This window comes from Pezoporus occidentalis, unplaced genomic scaffold (assembly GCF_034315485.1).
Source record: "Pezoporus occidentalis ecotype Australia unplaced genomic scaffold, CSIRO_AGI_Poc_V1 ctg33, whole genome shotgun sequence".
Taxonomy (NCBI): domain Eukaryota; kingdom Metazoa; phylum Chordata; class Aves; order Psittaciformes; family Psittacidae; genus Pezoporus; species Pezoporus occidentalis.
In genome coordinates, this window is record NW_026915268.1 from 6282951 (window position 1) to 6300483 (window position 17533).

Consider the following 17533-nt stretch of genomic DNA (forward strand, 5'->3'; position numbering starts at 1 on the left):
GCCCCGGCCCGGCCGGACGCTGCTCCGGGCTGGAGCTGCGGCAGCGCTGGTCCCTCTGCTCCGGGCTGAGCCGTTCAGCCCGGGGGGCCGCTGGCTCTCGGCTGTCCCCGGTGATGGCGGGGAGGGGGACAACCCCTGGGGGGCTCGCTCATGACTTCTCCTCCTTCCCAACCGGTGGCTGGCGCCTGCGGGACGCGGCGATGGGAGAGGATGCTGGGCACTCGCGGTCGCCCTAAGGACGGCCGGGGAATGCGGCGGGCGGCGGGGCAGCCCTCGGCCATGTGCCGCTTGGGCAGCAGCGTGCTCCTGCTGAGCCGCTGCGCTCTGCAGCTCCCGGCGCTGTGGTGGTACCTGGTCCTCTGCGCCGACGCCCAGGAGGTGGCCACGTTCACGGTGCAGTACCGGGTGTTCGAAGAGGTGCCGCCGGGGACCGTGATAGGGACCCTGGCCGAGCACTTTGAGGGGGGTGAGAGCGGCGATGCAGCGGACACCTTCCAGCTGATGGAGACCCCCGGGGGGTTCCCGCTGCTCGTGGGGAGCGGGGATGGGGTGCTCAGCACGGCCGGGCGGGTGGACAGGGAGCTGCTGTGCCGGCACAGCGATCCCTGCTGGGTCTCGTTTGACGTCCTGGCCGCCCGGAACCTGGCGCTGATCCACGTGGAGGTTCAAGTACTGGACATCAACGACAACGCGCCGCGGTTCCCCACGCCCCAGCTGGAGCTGGAGATGTCGGAGAGCGCATCCCTGCGGACGCGGATCCCGCTGGATCGAGCTCTGGATGCCGATGCCGGCCCCAACGCCCGCTGCTCCTACACGCTCTCCCCCAGCGAGCACTTTGCTCTGGAGGTTGTCTCCAGCTCGGATGGGACAAGGCATGCGGAGCTTGTTGTGGTCAAAGAGGTGGACCGGGAGCTGCACTCTTCCTTCGACCTCGTGCTGACAGCTGCTGATCATGGGGTGCCACCAAAATCAGGTACTGCTTTAATCAAAGTCATTGTCCTTGACTCCAATGATAACAGCCCCGTCTTTGCAGAGAGCTCTTTGACAGTCGAGGTTCGGGAGGATGCTCTGCCCGGGACCCTCCTTGTGACAGTCGCAGCCACCGACCCCGACCAGGGTCCCAATGGGGAGATCGAGTACAGCCTGAGCAAGCACGCACCCCCAGAGGTGCTCAGCACCTTCAGCATCGATGCCCGCACTGGCAGCATCATCCTGAGGCACCCGCTGGACTATGAGGAAACCCAGGCCTATGAACTGGATGTGCAAGCCCGGGACCTGGGTGCCAACCCCATCCCAGCCCACTGCAAGGTCCTGGTCAAAGTCCTGGATGTCAACGACAACGCTCCCGATGTCCACGTCACCTGGGCTGCACGGGTGCCCGTGCTCTCTGAAGCCCTCCCCAAGGACAGCTTTGTGGCTCTGGTGACAGCCAGCGACCCCGATTCGGGGAACAACGGGCAAGTGCAATGCTCCCTCAGTCAGGGGTACGAGCACTTCAGGCTGAAGAGGACCAACAGCCACAGCTACGTGCTGATGACCAACGCCACGCTGGACAGGGAGCTGCGTGCCGAGTACAACCTGACACTGGTGGTGCGAGACCAGGGCGAGCTCTCCTTGGCCGTGCTGAAGCACCTCACTATCTGCATCAGCGACGTCAACGACAACGCTCCCTCCTTCGACAAGGCCACCTACGAGGCTGCTGTTGCTGAGAACAGTGAAGCACCCACCTTGCTGCTCACTGTCCATGCCACCGACCCCGACCTGGCTTTCAATGGGAAAATCACCTACAGCATCCCAGACTCCTCTGCCTCCAGTCTGGTCTCAATCGACCCCACCACTGGGGATGTTTTTGCCCTCCAGGCTTTCGATTACGAGCAGATGAGGAGCCTGGAGTTCCTGGTGACCGCAGAGGATGGTGGTCACCCCCGGCTGGCATCCAGCACCTCCGTCAGGCTGGCTGTGCTCGACAGGAATGACAACGCGCCCATCGTCACCGCACCAGCGCTGGTGGGAGGCACAGCCACGCTCTCCGTGCTGGTGAATGCAGACACAGGGTGCCTCTGGGTGGTCCCCGGGAATGGGAGCACCCAAGGGACTGCAGCGGTGACCAATGCAACGCTGGTGTCATGTGCTGGCCCTCCCTTCCTCTTCACCATCGTGGCCAGGGATGTGGACTCGGGCACCAACGGGGCTCTCCGGTATGAGCTGGTGGGGGGGGAAGATGCAGGGCTCTTCATCCTGGACCCTCTCTTGGGGCAGCTCTTCCTCAACACCAGCAACGCCAGCAGCCTTGCCGGCAGCGAGCGGGAGCTGCTGGTGCGGGTGAGCGATGCGGGGGACGTTCCCCTGCACACCCTGGCCCGGCTCCGCTTGGTTTTCCGCAATCATGGAGCGTTCTCCAAGATCTCAGCGCAAGATCCCGGGTGGTCGAGCCCGCCTGTGGTGGTGGTGACCTGCATGGCCGCTCTCCTGGGAGGGTGCCTTCTCCTTCTGGCTTTGACCCTGTCTTTGCGTAAGAAGGAGAAGAAGGACGGCATGGCCTACAACTGCAGGGAGGCGGAGGACGCCCGCAGGCAGCAGCACCTCAGGAAGCCCCACAGGCAGATCCAGAAGGCAGACATCCACCTCGTGCCGCTGCTCCGGGGCCGGCCCCAGGATGCTGAGCCCCCCCGGCCCTGCCAGGAGGATCCGCCTGGCACAGCCTCGCCGGGGGCTCCTCTCCACCTCACCCCCACTCTGTACAGGACCCTGAGGAACCAGAGGGCCCCAAAAGACTTGGATGAGCAGCAGGAGAGCCTTGACCTGCCCATCCTGCAGCGCCGGCCCTGCCAGCCCCACAGGCAGAAGAACGCAGTGAAAGAGGAGGCACCTCTGCACAGCAAGAGCCTGGTGAAGCCACTGCAGGGGCCCTTGGGAGAGCCCCCGCTGCCACCCAGCGAACCCATGGGTGCCGGGGCCCCTGGGCAGCCCCAGCCCCACCAGCACATCCTCAGGAGCCTGGTCCGGCTCTCGCTGGTGGCACTGGCAGAGCAGAGCCCCAACGGGGAGTTCGCGATGGAGTCACCCCCGGTGCAGGTAGGAGCTGCCCCGTGTGTTGATCCCCTCCATATCCCAAATCCTTCCTTGCCCAGGTTTGGGGTGGTGGGAACACACAATCCCAGAGTGGTTTGGGTTGGAAGGGACCTTAAAGCTCACCCAGTTCCAACCCCTGCCACGGGCAGGGACACCTTCCACCAGAGCAGCTTGCTCCAAGCCCATGTGAACAACCTGGCCTTGAACACTGCCAGGGATGGGGCATGGAACATGCAACCTGATGGTTTTTGGTTGGTCTCCTATCCCGGCAGTGGGGCTGGGCAGGTGAGCGGGCGCCCCACCACGGGCAGGGTCTCCCCACACCTCCCCTGGGTGCTGTGATGGGGAGAAGGGGACTCACTCACCCACCTCCCCAGGGCAGGGCAGGGCAGGGCAGGGCAGGGCTGGGCAGCATGGGGGGACCAGGTGGGCTGCCCGGCCCCTTGTTTGTGCCTGTGCGGGGATGCGGAACCATCTGCAGGAGGAGGAAACGCTATAAAAAGGCCGAGGGGGGGACGTCCTGGCAGGAAGCAGCTTGAGCGGCCACCGCCGGGGCTCAACAGCCTTTTCCTGCCTTGCAGCAAATCTCCCAGCTGCTGTCCCTGCTGCACCAGGGCCAGTTCCAGCCCAAAACCAACCACCGCGGAAACAAGTACACGGCCAAGAGCGGCAGCAGGTAAGGCTGCGCTCAGCCCTTCCCGCATCCGTGCCCCATTCCCCTGTGTCTCTGCTGCCTCTGCTTCAGCCCTGCTGGTCCCAACAGCCTCCCAGGGCAGCAGATAGACAGGGCAAAACCTCACCCTGGGTTTGCTGACCAGAGGCCGGGGTCATCCTTCAGGGAATGAATGTGCTCTTCTGGTCCTGGCTCCTGCGTCACTGGGTGAATGCTCTTGAGCACATACCAGGGCTTCATCACTGACTTGCCACGTCCCCCCTGTCCCCACATGCCCAGCACATGGGCAGACACAGCTTTTGCACCCTTCTCATCACCACCTCCATCTGCTGAGGATGATGAGGAAGAGCTGCACTGAGCTCTGGGGCTGCTGGGGCTGGGCTGTGATGCTCCTCACCTGGAGCCTGAATTCAGCTCCCCTGAGCTCACAGGGAAGAGCCAGCAGCTGTTTGCTCAGGATACCCCTGCAGAAGGATAAAACCCCCTCTGGGACAAGATGTGAGGCACCCAGCACCCATCCAGGACCCATTTTGCAGAGGACCTGCGGCACTCCTGACCCCAGTGCTTTCGTTCATGTGTTTGTTTCTTAAAAAAGCCCATAACCCCAAACCAGGCAGCCCCAGAGCTCATTAAGTGGTGGGGACCGAGATGATGGTTCCTTCGATGTGAAGGATGCACGGGGAGGATGCCCTCCGGGTGGCTTCACGGGGGATAAAGACAACCGCGTTCAAAGGGGCAGTGCTGGGGTTGGGCTGTGTCCCCGCAGGGCGGCGGGGCCGGACGCTGACTGCCTGAGCACCAAGGACAGCGGGCACGGGGAGAGCGAGGCCGAGGACCGGGACTCCGAGAGCGGCTTCGAGCTCTCGGTGCAGCAGCTGGTGGGAGAGGAGCTGGAGACGCTGCTGGAGCCGCAGGCGGGTGAGGAGGCACCGGGGGGGCTGCTCAGGAACACACCGGCACCATGCAGGGGGGAAACCGGCTGCAGGGGGCCAGGGGACAGCGCAGCTCCAGGGGTGGCTCTGGCAGTGCAGGGGCTCAGGACACGCGTGGAGCCAGGCTGAGAACAACGGGGCTGGTTCAGCCTGGAGAAGAGAAACTGCGTGGAGACCTCAGAGCAGCTTCCGGGGTCTGAAGGGGGCTGCAAGGATGGGGGAGAGGGGCTCTTCATCAGGGACTGCAGGGACAGGCCAAGGGGAATGGCTTTAACCTGCCAGAGGGGAGACTGAGATGAGCTCTTAGGCAGAAGCTCTTCCCTGTGAGGGTGCTGAGGCGCTGGCACAGGGTGCCCAGAGAAGCTGTGGCTGCCCCATCCCTGGCAGTGTTCAAGGCCAGGTTGGACACAGGGGCTCAGAGCAAGCTGCTCTAGGGGAAGGTGTCCCTGCCTGTGGCAGGGGTTGGGACTGGATGAGCTTTAAGGTCCCTTCCAACACAAACCAGTCTGGGATTCTATGAATCATCTTATGCTTTTGGCACCACGTAATTTACAGCAAAGGCACTTGCTGAGCTTCACCTTGGGTTTCATGAGTTTAATCCCTCTTGGTAGATCTTTCCTCCTGTGCATGTATCATGAACAGGGACGCTGGGGATGAACACTTCATTAGGGACTGTAGTGACAGGACAAGGGGTAATGGGTTAAAACTGAAACAGGGGAAGTTTAGATTGGATCTAAGGAAGAAGTTCTTTACCGTAAGGGTGCTGAGGCACTGGAATGGGTTGCCCAGGGAGGTTGTGTATCTGAGTTCCTCTGGCACTCCAGGGTGAATCCCATCTGGGCCTGACATTTTCTACATGTTCCTTTTATTGATTTGTTCTAAAAATCTCTTCCACTGGCATTTCAATTTGAAGCAGTTGGGCTGACTCATGTCCTGTAGCAGGAATTTCATTGTGGAGCCTCTGTGCTCCTCCACAGCAAGAGGAGCTCATTGAGCATTGCTGCTGTGGTTGTTTTGATGCCAGAGCTGGGCATTTTCTGTGCTGTTGCGTGGCAGAACCACGCTGCTGCTCTCTGTTTGCCTTCCTGCTCTTTTATTCTAACAAGGAGCAAATGAAGGAATGGCTGGGTCAAATAAGAGCTATGAGCTTCCTTGGATGTAAAGGTCCTGCAGGCAAAAGCAGGGAGCAAACAGCTGCCCTGCTCCATCTCCACCATGGGTGTATTGACATGCATCAGTCCCAGTAAAGGAACTGGTGGATCTGCTCAGCAGATCCAGGCAGATCCAGTCCTGCCCAGCCAGGTAGCATCCCACCAGATCTGTGCTCCAGGGAGGCATATCCATGAGGTGGCACCTCCCATGCTTTTTGGATTTGATAGAAAAAGAACCTTTTCTCCAACTGACTGAAATTTCACTGACCACCAGTGCTGAGGCTGTGCCCTGTGGCTTCCTGCCCGTGCTGTAGTGCTGGACATGACCGAAGCCCTGGTTCAGTGGTGAAGAACCTTAACCATGAGCCCAGATGTTCCCAAAAAGGCAACAGAGAGCAGACGACGGAGCTGCTGGATTCCTTCCTCCTCTCCCAAACATAAACAGAGAAGTGGACTTGCATCCTGAGAGGCGGAGGAAGGAAGCATTGCTTGTGCTCTGGAGGACCAGAGCAGCTGGCTGAGGCTGTCTGGGCCTTTGTGCTATTCTCAATGGGGGGAACTGCACGAATCATCTGTCCCAGCCAGCTCTTGGCTTGTTTATGCTGCAAAGCATCGTGCTGTAGGGTGAACTCTCAGCACTCAGTACCATCTATTACCACCTATCCTCTAGCAGTGAAACAGTGCTCACAGCAGCAGATGAGAGAGAGAACTTCATTGATTATAAAAACAACCCCTGCTCACAAAACACCATTAAAGTAAGGCAGTAAAGTTATTGGTCTTAACATACCTAATGACAAGGTTTCATGGCCGCACGACCGTGAGTCCTGACTCTTCCCGCAGTGAGCAGTCTACTGCTGTGCCCTGCACCAAAATATTCCAGAAACTCAGTGGCTTCTTGCAGGCTGAGAGAACTGAGGATATTTTAGAGCAAAACCATGGGAATTCAGCTTGGGAAATCTCCTATGGAACAGTCACTGCGACTGAAAGAAAACAGGGAGATTGCGGAAAGAAATCCTGGAGTTAAGCAACACAAAAGAATTTTGGGCCTTCAGCTGAAACAAATCTAAGCAATGCATCTCTCCTTCCTGGGTTTGAAGCCCAGCTCTCACTCCCATCCTGCCCCAGGACACAGTTGTTTGTCAGAGAAAAAAGACTAATGACTTAGCTGGCTGAGGAAGGAGACTTGTCTCAGTGATTGAGTAGACCTGGACTGAGGACCACACGTCCCAGGCTGTGGAGGGTATTGATTATCTTCTGGAAGCAGCAGGATAAGTGCATCAGGATGGGGCCCCTCGTTTCAGAGGTCACTTTGTAAGTCAGAGCCACGTAATAATTATCATGACACCATCTGATTGGGACTGCTGTGCTTTGTGAACAGACATCAGGGCCTTGTTTTGCTGCTCTTTGACTGTCTCACAAGCCTGGAGGTCACTTCAAACCTCCCAGGGGTTCCAGGTTACACGTTGGAAATGCAGCAGTGTGGGGCTGGAAGGCAGCATCTGTGCACTGCGTCATGGAGTCTTGTTTACCAACTGCAAAGCTCTACCTTAAAAACAAGAACCCCCATTTCCTTCCCTGCTGTCTGATGAGGAAGCTATTCCAGGCTCACCCTGCTATGGGGTCCTTCCTTTAATTTCCCAGTATATGTTTATTAACAGACAGTAATAATCACTTCTTCTTTTGCCAACACTATTTTAAGCATAGAGATTTCCTTTGTTGGTGCTTAACTCCTCAAAATACTGATAGGTTGCAGTCAGTTCCCTGGTGAGCTTCTGCTTCCTTAGGCTAAGCAACCCCTACCTCTTGTGGTCTCAATCACGTAAGCCTGGGCCCATTCCTGTTTTCATCTCAACACTTTTCTCTGTGCTTCTACCATTGCATATCCTCCTTCCTAAGGATGGATAATCAGATTTCTATGTAATACCCCTAACCAGATCTTGCCAGACCTATTAACAATACCAGGGCTGTGTCTTCATGCCAACAGGGAATACCTTGACCAACACACTATGATTTTGGGGCAGAATCACATTACTGGTACACTGAGCCTGCAGCCACCACCCACGCCAGCTCCCACTGCTCCTCATCTGTTTCCAACTGATGAACGATTATTTTATAGCTCAGTTTTCTGTTCTTAGTCTTCAACCATCCAGCTGCGCATTTTATAATCCAGAATTTCATTCTACTTCTGTTACTGTTTTCACAATAACCCATTTCTTTTCAGTCTCAACATGCCTACTTAGGAGCAAATTCCCACCCTAGAGGGGCCCTTCAGGGAAGTCCATAACTGACCTTCTCTCTGGCCAACACCTCCCCCTTGAAAGCTTTCCATTGTTGTCTCCCCTTTAGCCAGTCCTGACCCTCACTCTGCTAACCATTTAGTGAAGTGTCACTTGAGGCTGCAACAAATGAGAAAGCAAAGTAATCCTAATGGTTATTGTATTTAAAAAGCAAAACAAAAATCCAGTAGATAGAAACCAATTCTGGTTGGTTTGGGTTTTTTTAGCTGCTGGTTTGAATGATGCTGCTGGTAGCTTATCTCTAGACCTGTTCACAATCAGTCTTCTCACAGCTGATTTCAGGAAGTCTCCTTATTTTGCAGTATTATTCCCACCCCTTTTCTCCCATGGTCTCCTCTACTCCACATCTCACTAGCAGTCCTTGTTCTCACTCCCTGCAGAGCTGGCCCTCAAGAGGCTGACGGCTGCTGACCCAGCATGGGTGGCTCGGCTCTCCTTGCCACTCACCAGCAGTTACAAGGACAACGTCTTCTCCCCTGACTCTCTGCATTCACCTCAGGATGAGGAAGCTGCAAGGCAGGAGAAACCAAGGACCTTTGAGACCTTTGGCAAAGGTGCTGGGGCTGACTCGAATGCTGCTGGGACAAGGCTGGCCAGCACCTTCCTTTCAGAAATGAGCACCCTCTTTGAAATGATTTTGTCCCAGAAGGTCCAAGTCCACAATGAAACAGGCTCGGGGCTTCTGCGGCAGCTGTCGGCACGTGGGAAGAGCCTTGGACTGGAAGATGATGCTCCTGTTCTGTAGGCAGCTTGGTGGCTGTGATAAGGAGATAAAGAGTCAGACTTCTTTCTGCATCTGGGGTGCACATGTGGGCTTTGACTGTGTCACTGTATTACCTGTGTCTACACTGATCACAACAGGCATATTTCTTCCTTTGCTTCACCCCATCGAATTTCTCTACAACTGATTTCACCTTGTTTACTTCCCTTCTACCTGCCCATTCTGGCATTTCCAGCTTTCCTCCCCTTTCATCCTCATCCTCCACTTTACTTACCATCACACTCAAGTCACACAAGAGCAGGAAGGCCCTTTCCTCCCAGGGCAGGCTGACTGAGGGGATGGGCTTGTTAGTTTAACCACAAGCACAACCCAGTCAGCTACATCCATGTGATCACGGACTGTGCACCATGGACGATGAAATACTGCAGTCCTGGAGTCTGCAGCATGCTGCAGAGTTGGGCTCCAGGATGTCAGTTCTTATTTAAATAAAATTGTTGGTTTTTAAACACTACCATCTCTGGAGCAAAGTGCAGTGTATCTGACATGATGATATAGCTGCAGAAAGCCTGCAATGGCATCTCAGAAAGAGGAGATCTGCCTCTTGTCTCCCACTGATGTTTTCAGCTTTTGTGGTTCTACAAGTGTGAACTTGGCGCTCTGTAAAATGCCCCAAAATCAGCACTGGCATCTCTCCTATGGCTGCACAAGGTGCCTGCAGTGTCTTTCTCCATGTTCTCTTTTGAGGCCATTGGATTTTGGAGCAAAGTCCTTGCTCAGAAGCAGACAACAGATGGCTGGAGTCTGCCAAAGGTAATCTGGGAAAACAGAAGCGTGAAAACGCTGTTTTGGAATAGTCAAGTAACAAGTTTCAACCATACTACAGGTTTTCACTTTGATCTGTGTGTACGTGAGCTATAAGACAGTTTTAGGCTAATAGAATGTGTAGGAAAACTAAGGTACAGGTATCAGTAACAATAGAAGGAGCACACAGGTCTTGTTAACCATGGGGATTTGTACTTGCAGAGGTTGGAAAGACAACATAAGCATCTGGAGTGCATCTGCAGGCTTACACAGCAGTGCATGGATGGCAGGTAAGTGCTTCTGGATCATCCACACATGGCACTCTCTTCTGTACCACAGTCTGTGCCTTCCAACTAGGATACGAACCACCAGAATACATCTGGGGTGTGTTGGCAAAGCAGCTGTACAAGTGAGAGGAGAGTCAAGCTACAATAATGAGGGTAAGCCATGGCAGCAGGACACAACAGCATTGCTTGCAGAGTGACTACAAAAGGGAGGCTGAGAAGAGCTTTCCTCCACCACAGTGCAGGGCCAGCAGTGGTTTATACACACTGCTTGCTTCCTTCACCAGCTCTACACTGAAAACACTGTCCTGGCTTCTCCACAGATGCTGCAGTTCACAACACAGGTTTATCCAAAGCTGATCTGCTCGTGGTAGGGCTGCTACATCACGTGTCTTTGGGTGGTATTTTTGGCTTTTGTTTTACTGTTAAATTTAAAAATAATAGGAAGCACAACCCAACTGATGTGATCCTGAAGCATCTCAACTGTTGTACCTGTGTTTCTTGCCATGCAGCTAGAGGTGACAGTCCCTTCTTTTAAGTGTGGACACATACGAGCCACAGCAGCAGACAACCATACACGTAATTTAAAGAAGAGGAAATGGGAAACTTATCCTTTCCTGCTGGTCTTGGGACCAGATGACAAAAGCAACAGAGTTAAGATTTCCCCAGGTAGACTCCTTAAGTATCCCAAATACCCACTGTTGTATTTAGAGACTCCAAAGTGATTTACAGATCACCCCATCTTTGGCAATGAACTACACTGATGGGTTTGCTCCAGCCTGCTTATGCTGCTGCGCTGCTAACAGAAGTACCTTGCTGTTCTGTTTCACAAACAAAACATTGCACCAAAACAATGACAGTGAGCCAAATTCTAACTGAGAGGCAGCTGTGCAAACCACAAGGGAGGCAGATCTGTGACTGTGAGGAGCTGGAGCCCTGTGGGATTCCTCTGCATCTTGGGAACACATACAGAGGACAAACACACCGCACAACCTTGCATCTTCCTCTGGAAATTTACTTTGATGTGCCTATTAAAGAACAATCTTTACACAAAAATACACTATAATAAGCAGGCTAAAAAGGAGACAAATTCCTCTCTCTCGGTTCAATTTCCTGATTCTGCAAACTATTTTCAACCCCCTACACAACCCTTACTCTGTCCTGACCAAGGCGTAAGCATGCTGAGGATTATCACAGAATAGGAAATCCACCCGAGGAATTTCCTGCTAATTGTATCCTGCTTGATAAAGGAAATGGTCTAAGAAAGTTTGGTCTGAGCAGAAAGAGAGACCAGACTAGAACAATCAGATGTGTTGAGCTCTGGCTGTGCCCCTCCCTTTGCTGAATGGAGACCACAGCAAGTTCAGGATGGGGCCATTGCCTTTGTTTTTCACAGCCTGATCTACACAAAGCACCAGAGCACCCTGGCTACAGGAAGCCGGACAGTTTGTACAGATGCCCTTGAACCAGTTTAAACTGGTGTGGACAAATGTCTTTTTTCCAGATTCAGCTGCCCCAGTGGAAGGAATTATCATACCAGCTGCTTGCCACTGTCTGCCTGACAGTGGTGGCTGCCCGCTGGGAGCATCCCTTATCCACTCCAGTGAAAATGAGCAGGCGTGCTTAGCAAACACACACAATATAAATTCTGAAGCAAACCTGGCTTGTTGTGACTCAAAGGGGTGTACCCATGGGAACAGCTCACTGCCAGAGCTGAAGGAATAAGAACTGGGGACCAAAGGACACTGAGAACAGTGCAGGATGGCTGAGGCCAGCCAGTACGCTCACCAGTACAGGTGGATCCATAAGCCATATCCCACAAAATCCTGTGCCCTAGTAATAATTCACTCTTGCTTGCACAGGTCTGAAAGCAAATTAAACTGCCACGATGGCAATATAGAGAGAATCCCAGACTATGGGAATAGCTAGCCTTGAAGTGAGATCAAATTGCCTCAGAGGGTGCAGGCCAGGCCCATAACAAAGTTAGCTGCCAGCAACACCATATGGTGGCTTGTAAACCTCACTGGGGGACTACGTGCAATATTCACAGGGCTACTGGAATGACAGCCCTAGACCACATCACTGTGGGATGGTGGAGCTCTATACAGAACTGTAAGAGCATAAAAAATGTCCTTGTATTGGAAGGTAGGGAGACAACATCGTGGAGTAAGAATATCACAAGGTTTATTCTCAAAACCTTGTTATTTAAAATTGCCTCCTGTTCCATTAACAGCCTTCTCTTTCCACTCACTGCTAGCCTGCTTCCAGCTCCACAGAGACTAAGAAGGGCTGCCTTCCCTTCTGCCTGCTCGTTTCACTTACCTACTGCACTAGTAACAGCAGTGGTGGGGCTCCAAGCACTGCAATTCCAGTGGCCTTGCCCTATTTCCAAGGGCACGGCTCCATCCTGCACCACTGAGCATCATCATGTGGAGTCCATCCGCGCTCCATGAGTGGGGCAGGGTTAGGGCAGATTGTCTTGGCTGGGTGGTGTGGTGGCCTACATGCACAGGCTCAATAGCCCAGAAACTGGGGCTAGAGGAAGAGGCTCTCATTCCAGAAGGGAATGGATGCTTTATTTGCACATCTGAAAGTACATTAAACCGAGATATTAATGACACATCATTCTATGGGAATGGTTTCTCTGTAGACACATAGAATATCAGGTTGGGAACTCAAGGATCACCTAGTCCAACTCTTCTAGGCAAAGCATGACCTAGACTAGATGTCCCAGCATGCTCCACTTCAGCTCAACTTGGAAACAGCTGGTAAGAAGAAGAATGAACTGAAATTGCTCCCTTCCCTTCAGCAGAGGACTCCTTTTTGCCATGGTTCTCTGCTACCCTTCCTCTGGCAGTACAGGCCCCACTTTTATGGGTTAGTTCCCCATGCAGTCCCACACACCCGTGTCCCCTGCTGCCCCTGGTACCTTCCACCTCCTCTTGTAACACTCGAAGTCTCTCCTGAGCGCTCCTGTTCCCTGCAGCAGCTGACTGCTGGTAGTGTCTCATTGCTTCCGCCAGGTTCTGCTGCACTCCAAGGCCCTTCTCATAGCAAACACCCACGTGGTACCTGCTTTGGGCATCCTAGCCACAGAGATAGCACAGCAATCAGCCCCACACCATGGAGAAGTGATGACAGCACATGAAAAGAGAACAGAGAGTCTTCAACACCTACTTTAAAGTTTACTCCTTTATCCCTCAGACCATATCTTCAGTAATTTAGTCCCTTCTCAGAGCACACAGTGAAGCAGAATTTCTTACCAGCTCCCTCTGACTCCACTCCTTCCTATCCTTTTCCAATAGGAGTCACTGATTTCCCTTCCACATCCAGGCCTGTGTCACAGGAACAAAGGAACAGCTGCCTCTGCAGAGCATCCCGATTGTCTCAAGGGTCAGAGCTAAGGGGATATGGGCAGCCTTGACTGCACCCACATCCTGATCACACCCAAACTCTGAGCACGCCCTGTGGACTGCCCAACTACAGTTCACACTGAAGTCTTGTACAAACATAACAAATGCCACAGAGGTACTTGCTGCCAAGGGTTGAAAGATTCCCCTTGGTAGCAACAGGTCAGCAGTGCACAACAGTGCATTACTGTCTTGCTCAGCCCCACTTGATTATATTCCAGAAGAAATCTCAAGCAGCAGAAATGAAGTCAAGTAAATCAGAGCTAGAGAAAAAGCACCTAAAACTACTAAAGACAGGTAACTGCTGAGAAGGAACTAGAAAGTAGAGGATGTCACTGTAAGTGTGTCAGTGAAGCCAAACCCAAACCTGTGATATGTTTACATGTTGGCTGTGCACTTTATCTTTGAGACCCAGTGGGAGAAAAAGGATCTCACATAGCATGAAAGCAAGATGATGGTCCTGAAGACACTGAAAAGGCAGCATGGGCTAGTGGTCACACAGACCTTTTCCAGCAAAAAGCCAGCAACAGAACTTGAAGTGTGTGACTGTCAGAAACATGATCTAAGCAAGGCTTTGCAAATAAAGAAGGAAAAAAAGCAAGTAGCAACTTTTAATAAAGCCATGAGAAATGAACATATTGCAAGTGTTGCTGTCTGAGATGGAGCTTGTAGAGGCAAGTAGAGAACTCAGTGAGTGGGTGCTTTGTAAAATGTTGCAAGTCTCAGCTTATGACAGCCATAAACTTCTCCAGAGATGAGATAAACACGTTGAAGGATTGGCACTTCAGATGTGACAAGAGACAGGGTGAAATAAGAAGCATTCCAGTAGCCGTCTCTCAGATGACGAACACCTCTAAGAAGAGACCACAAGGAGAAGAGATCCCCAGATTAGCATGGCATAAGTGACTGTGATATCCTTTGACATCTGAAGGTCAGACTCAGTTCTATAACCCTTTTCAATATGTTTTTCTATATTCTATGGTTGCGCACACAGAATAAGGGAGGATAAAAAGTGGTAAGCAAAGTAGAACGCAGCTCTCTGAAGCGCTGCTGTATTTGGAAGAACACTTGTCAGAGCTCTCAGCTCTGAGAACAACAACCTGAAAGAGAAACACTGAACCCACGACTTCTTGTGCTTGTTTTCCCTTTCTAGAGTTGTAGCTGAATGGCGCTGTCCTTGCTTCACCCATATCCAGTGTTCTTTTACCCAACTAAACATAAACTCCTACTCCAGGGTATTGGGAAAAGAACGTACACATGGTCTCTGCTCCCAGAAGAACGTGTGGGGGGGGCTGATGCACAAGCCTGTCACCAAAGATGAGGCTGTGGTACATCCACAGCCAGCATTCATTGGGAAGCAGAGACAGGGAAAGACGACTGGGTTCTGAGAACCATCATGGCTGTGACCAAAACACTGACCTACTGAGGGGCACCCCTGGGACCTGCAATTACCTGCTAGATTTCTGTTTTCTTACAAGGCCTTCAGTAAATGACACTTACTGTTATATTGAGCAGCATCCACATTTGAGGTCAGGCTGGAAAAAGGAGTCAATGATGCAGATTACGAGAGATCTTTAGCAGATTTGGAATTAAATCTTGTTATCATGGTATCTGAGCTGCTGTGGCCAAGTGCATTCTGAGAAGTGGGTGAAAACTGAGGTGGCAAAGTTTGCAAGTGATGTAATGTCACTCAGAGTGCTCAAACTTACTGTCAAGAATTAATCAGAGAAGATCTCACAAGACTTGAGAGCGGACAACACAATCGCAGAGGAAAACTTACTGTTGACAAATGCCAAGTAGTGCTTATAGAAAGAAATTTGTGAGTCACTGTGACAGCTCCCTGAAACCACCAAATCACTGCTCAGTGGCAAGCAAAAGGGCCAATAATATTAGGAATCATCAGAAGGCTATGCAGAACAAAGCAGAGGATCTCATTATATCAGATCCCTGGCATACCTCCATTCTGAGCCCAGCTTTAGTCCAAGCATCTTAAAATGGTCAAAGAAGACCAAAGAAAAAATAGAAAGACTGACAAGCACAATGAAACAGCTTAACTACACGGAGAGACAAACTGAACTAGCACTCTGCAGCCTGCGAAAGAAATGACCTGGAGAAAACATACTAAAGGGGGACAGAACCACAAGTATTAGCCAGAAGAAAGAATAGCTATTCATTATTTTCCATTGCACAAAAGCTGTGGGAACTGAAGTTAAAATGACCAATTCTTCAGAAAAACCTAGCTATTACAATGCAGTGCAAGCTGAAAACGAGTGAACAATGTTGCAGTGCTGTAAAGAAACAGAAACCTGGCTGCAAGACGTGGGATGTCATTCTGCTGCTCCCCTAAGTGCTGCTGCGGGTTCAGGAGCAGGATTATGCCAAGACTGTGCCACTGCCCATCAAAAAAATATGCCACCAGGGGAAAGTGCAAGCAACAAAATGATCTGGGATCTTGACAACACGAGGCGTGAAGAGAAACTGCAGCAATGAGGGAAGGCTGAAGGGAGACTCAAGTATGTTAAAGGTTCCTGCAAAGAAACAGCAACAGTCTTTTCATCCTCTCTGCAGAAGGCAAGAAATAACAGGCCAATTTTGAAGAACAGATTTGAGATAGACACAGCAAAGTTCTCAAAATGATACAGTAGTGCAAGAATTTGACTGAAGAGGGTGTAGATGCTCCATAACGGGAATCCTGTAAAATTACGCTGGATGAATACAAGCACTGGTGCTGTAAGAACTACTCCAACCCACTAAGACTGTTCCTATATTCATGTTTTGCAGGGTCTGTGCCCCAGGGCCTCCTTCCTCTCCAAGATGCACCAAGGCTCCACACTGTCTTTTCAGACTTTGTAGTAAGATCTTGACACTTGCTCCCATTTCCAAGAAGCCCTGAAATCTGCCATCTGTAACCTGCAGTGATCCTAAACTGAGAACAATCATAGCTTGTAGAGGGATTACTTACACCGTTCTTCGCTGCCAGCAGCAGGTACTTTAGACCTCTCTTTTCCTTAGGTTGCAGCCCCCTCATGTAGAATACTCCAAGATACGCCTGTGCCTGCAACACAGCCACATGGTAGAAATCAGCCAGGATTTTCCCCCTTCGTTTTCTTTTACTGATTTTGCAAGTTGCTCAAATGGTGGGTTACTGTGGCAAGATGAGGGTGCCAAGTACCCTGCTTGCTGCAGAGCCTGGGGAGAGAAAAGGGGACTGTCCTAGAAAGAATCAGTCTGACATGGTCAACACACAAAAATCACATTGGATCTACAGAACTGCACTATAGGTGCAGTTAACATCACCACAGTAACACCTTACGACCCAGAACCTAATTTCAAACTGTACTGTGGAAATCAGAGCCAGAGAACAGCTCCTACTCGTGAGCTGTCCATAAGAGACAGCAGATGCACTTCCTGGAACAGTGTGCTACATGAGGTACAGTCACTGCCAGAACGACTGGCGTTCGCCACACAAGATGGCACATGCCTAAATGCATCTCCTGAAGAGTGGGAAAGGAGGGCAGGCATATCCATGCAGATGAATCATCTTGACAAGTCACAGATACAAAATGAGGATCTGTTCTTATTTAAAGCATCTCATGGAAGTTCCTCCACCCAAGCAACCTGTATTCTCGGAACTGAGAGGAGGTGAAACACAGAGCTACATTTGCAACTGTAGGTCAGTCTTCCTAAGGCAGTGGTATGATCTAGGTGTCTGATCTAAGAGACCCATTAAAAAGCTCAACAGCAGAACAGACAACCAACACAGCTGACACAGTGGGTACCTAGCTGCCCCCCATGTGTAGGCAGGGCTGTCTTCCATACTCTATTATAAGTGTAAATATATTGGAAGGATTTTGCTTCCACTCCCACAGATGCTGCTTTCTAGGATGTCTAGGTTTAAATCCTTTAAACAGGGATCTCTGCTGGCTCTCTCCTATGAACTCCCATACTGTAGACACTAACCTCTGTAATGCCAGCCATTGCTGCTTGCTCCAGGAAAGTCACTGCCTTCTGATGCCTGTCCCACTCATTTTCAGGTCTGTGGCATAAGAGGTATCTTGCGTAGCGGTACTGTGCCATGGGGTGACGGCTGCTGGCTGCGTGGTAGTAATATAAAGCTGCCTGGAAAAAGATAAACACACTTGTGTGTTTATCAGGTAATCTATGCCCTCAAACATGACATGACTCCCCTCTG

The 17533-nt window shown here is 51.8% G+C and overlaps 2 protein-coding genes across 3 annotated transcripts in view; one reads left to right on the forward strand and one right to left on the reverse strand.

The window, feature by feature from the left end:
* Positions 1-9357, forward strand: PCDH12 (protocadherin 12). Its single transcript, XM_062629259.1, has 4 exons — positions 1-3075; positions 3654-3748; positions 4512-4663; positions 8506-9357. The coding sequence occupies exons 1-4, from the start codon at positions 151-153 to the stop codon at positions 8868-8870; spliced, it is 3537 nt and encodes a 1178-aa protein (XP_062485243.1). The 5' UTR covers positions 1-150; the 3' UTR covers positions 8871-9357.
* DELE1 (DAP3 binding cell death enhancer 1) overlaps positions 8745-17533 on the reverse strand; it is a 20838-nt gene continuing 12049 nt past the window's right edge. Inside the window, exons 8-12 of one of the 2 annotated variants that reach the window (XM_062629281.1) lie at positions 17302-17460; positions 16304-16396; positions 12861-13017; positions 12254-12518; positions 8745-8882 (exon numbers count right to left, since the gene is read on the reverse strand). In XM_062629281.1, coding sequence (XP_062485265.1) covers positions 12262-12518; positions 12861-13017; positions 16304-16396; positions 17302-17460 — 666 coding nt within the window. In that variant the 3' untranslated portion in view covers positions 8745-8882; positions 12254-12261. The other variant, XM_062629280.1, reaches the window with a different exon arrangement.

What these genes read in the sequence shown, in the direction of transcription:
- PCDH12 (XM_062629259.1), top strand. Translation starts at nt 151, where the DNA reads ATGACTTCTCCTCCTTCCCAACCGGTGGCTGGCGCCTGCGGGACGCGG. An exon ending in ACGGCCAAGAGCGGCAGCAG is followed by an intron (nt 3,749 to 4,511) that starts GTAAGGCTGCGC and finishes GTGTCCCCGCAG; the next exon opens with GGCGGCGGGGCCGGACGCTG. An exon ending in GCTGCTGGAGCCGCAGGCGG is followed by an intron (nt 4,664 to 8,505) that starts GTGAGGAGGCAC and finishes CACTCCCTGCAG; the next exon opens with AGCTGGCCCTCAAGAGGCTG.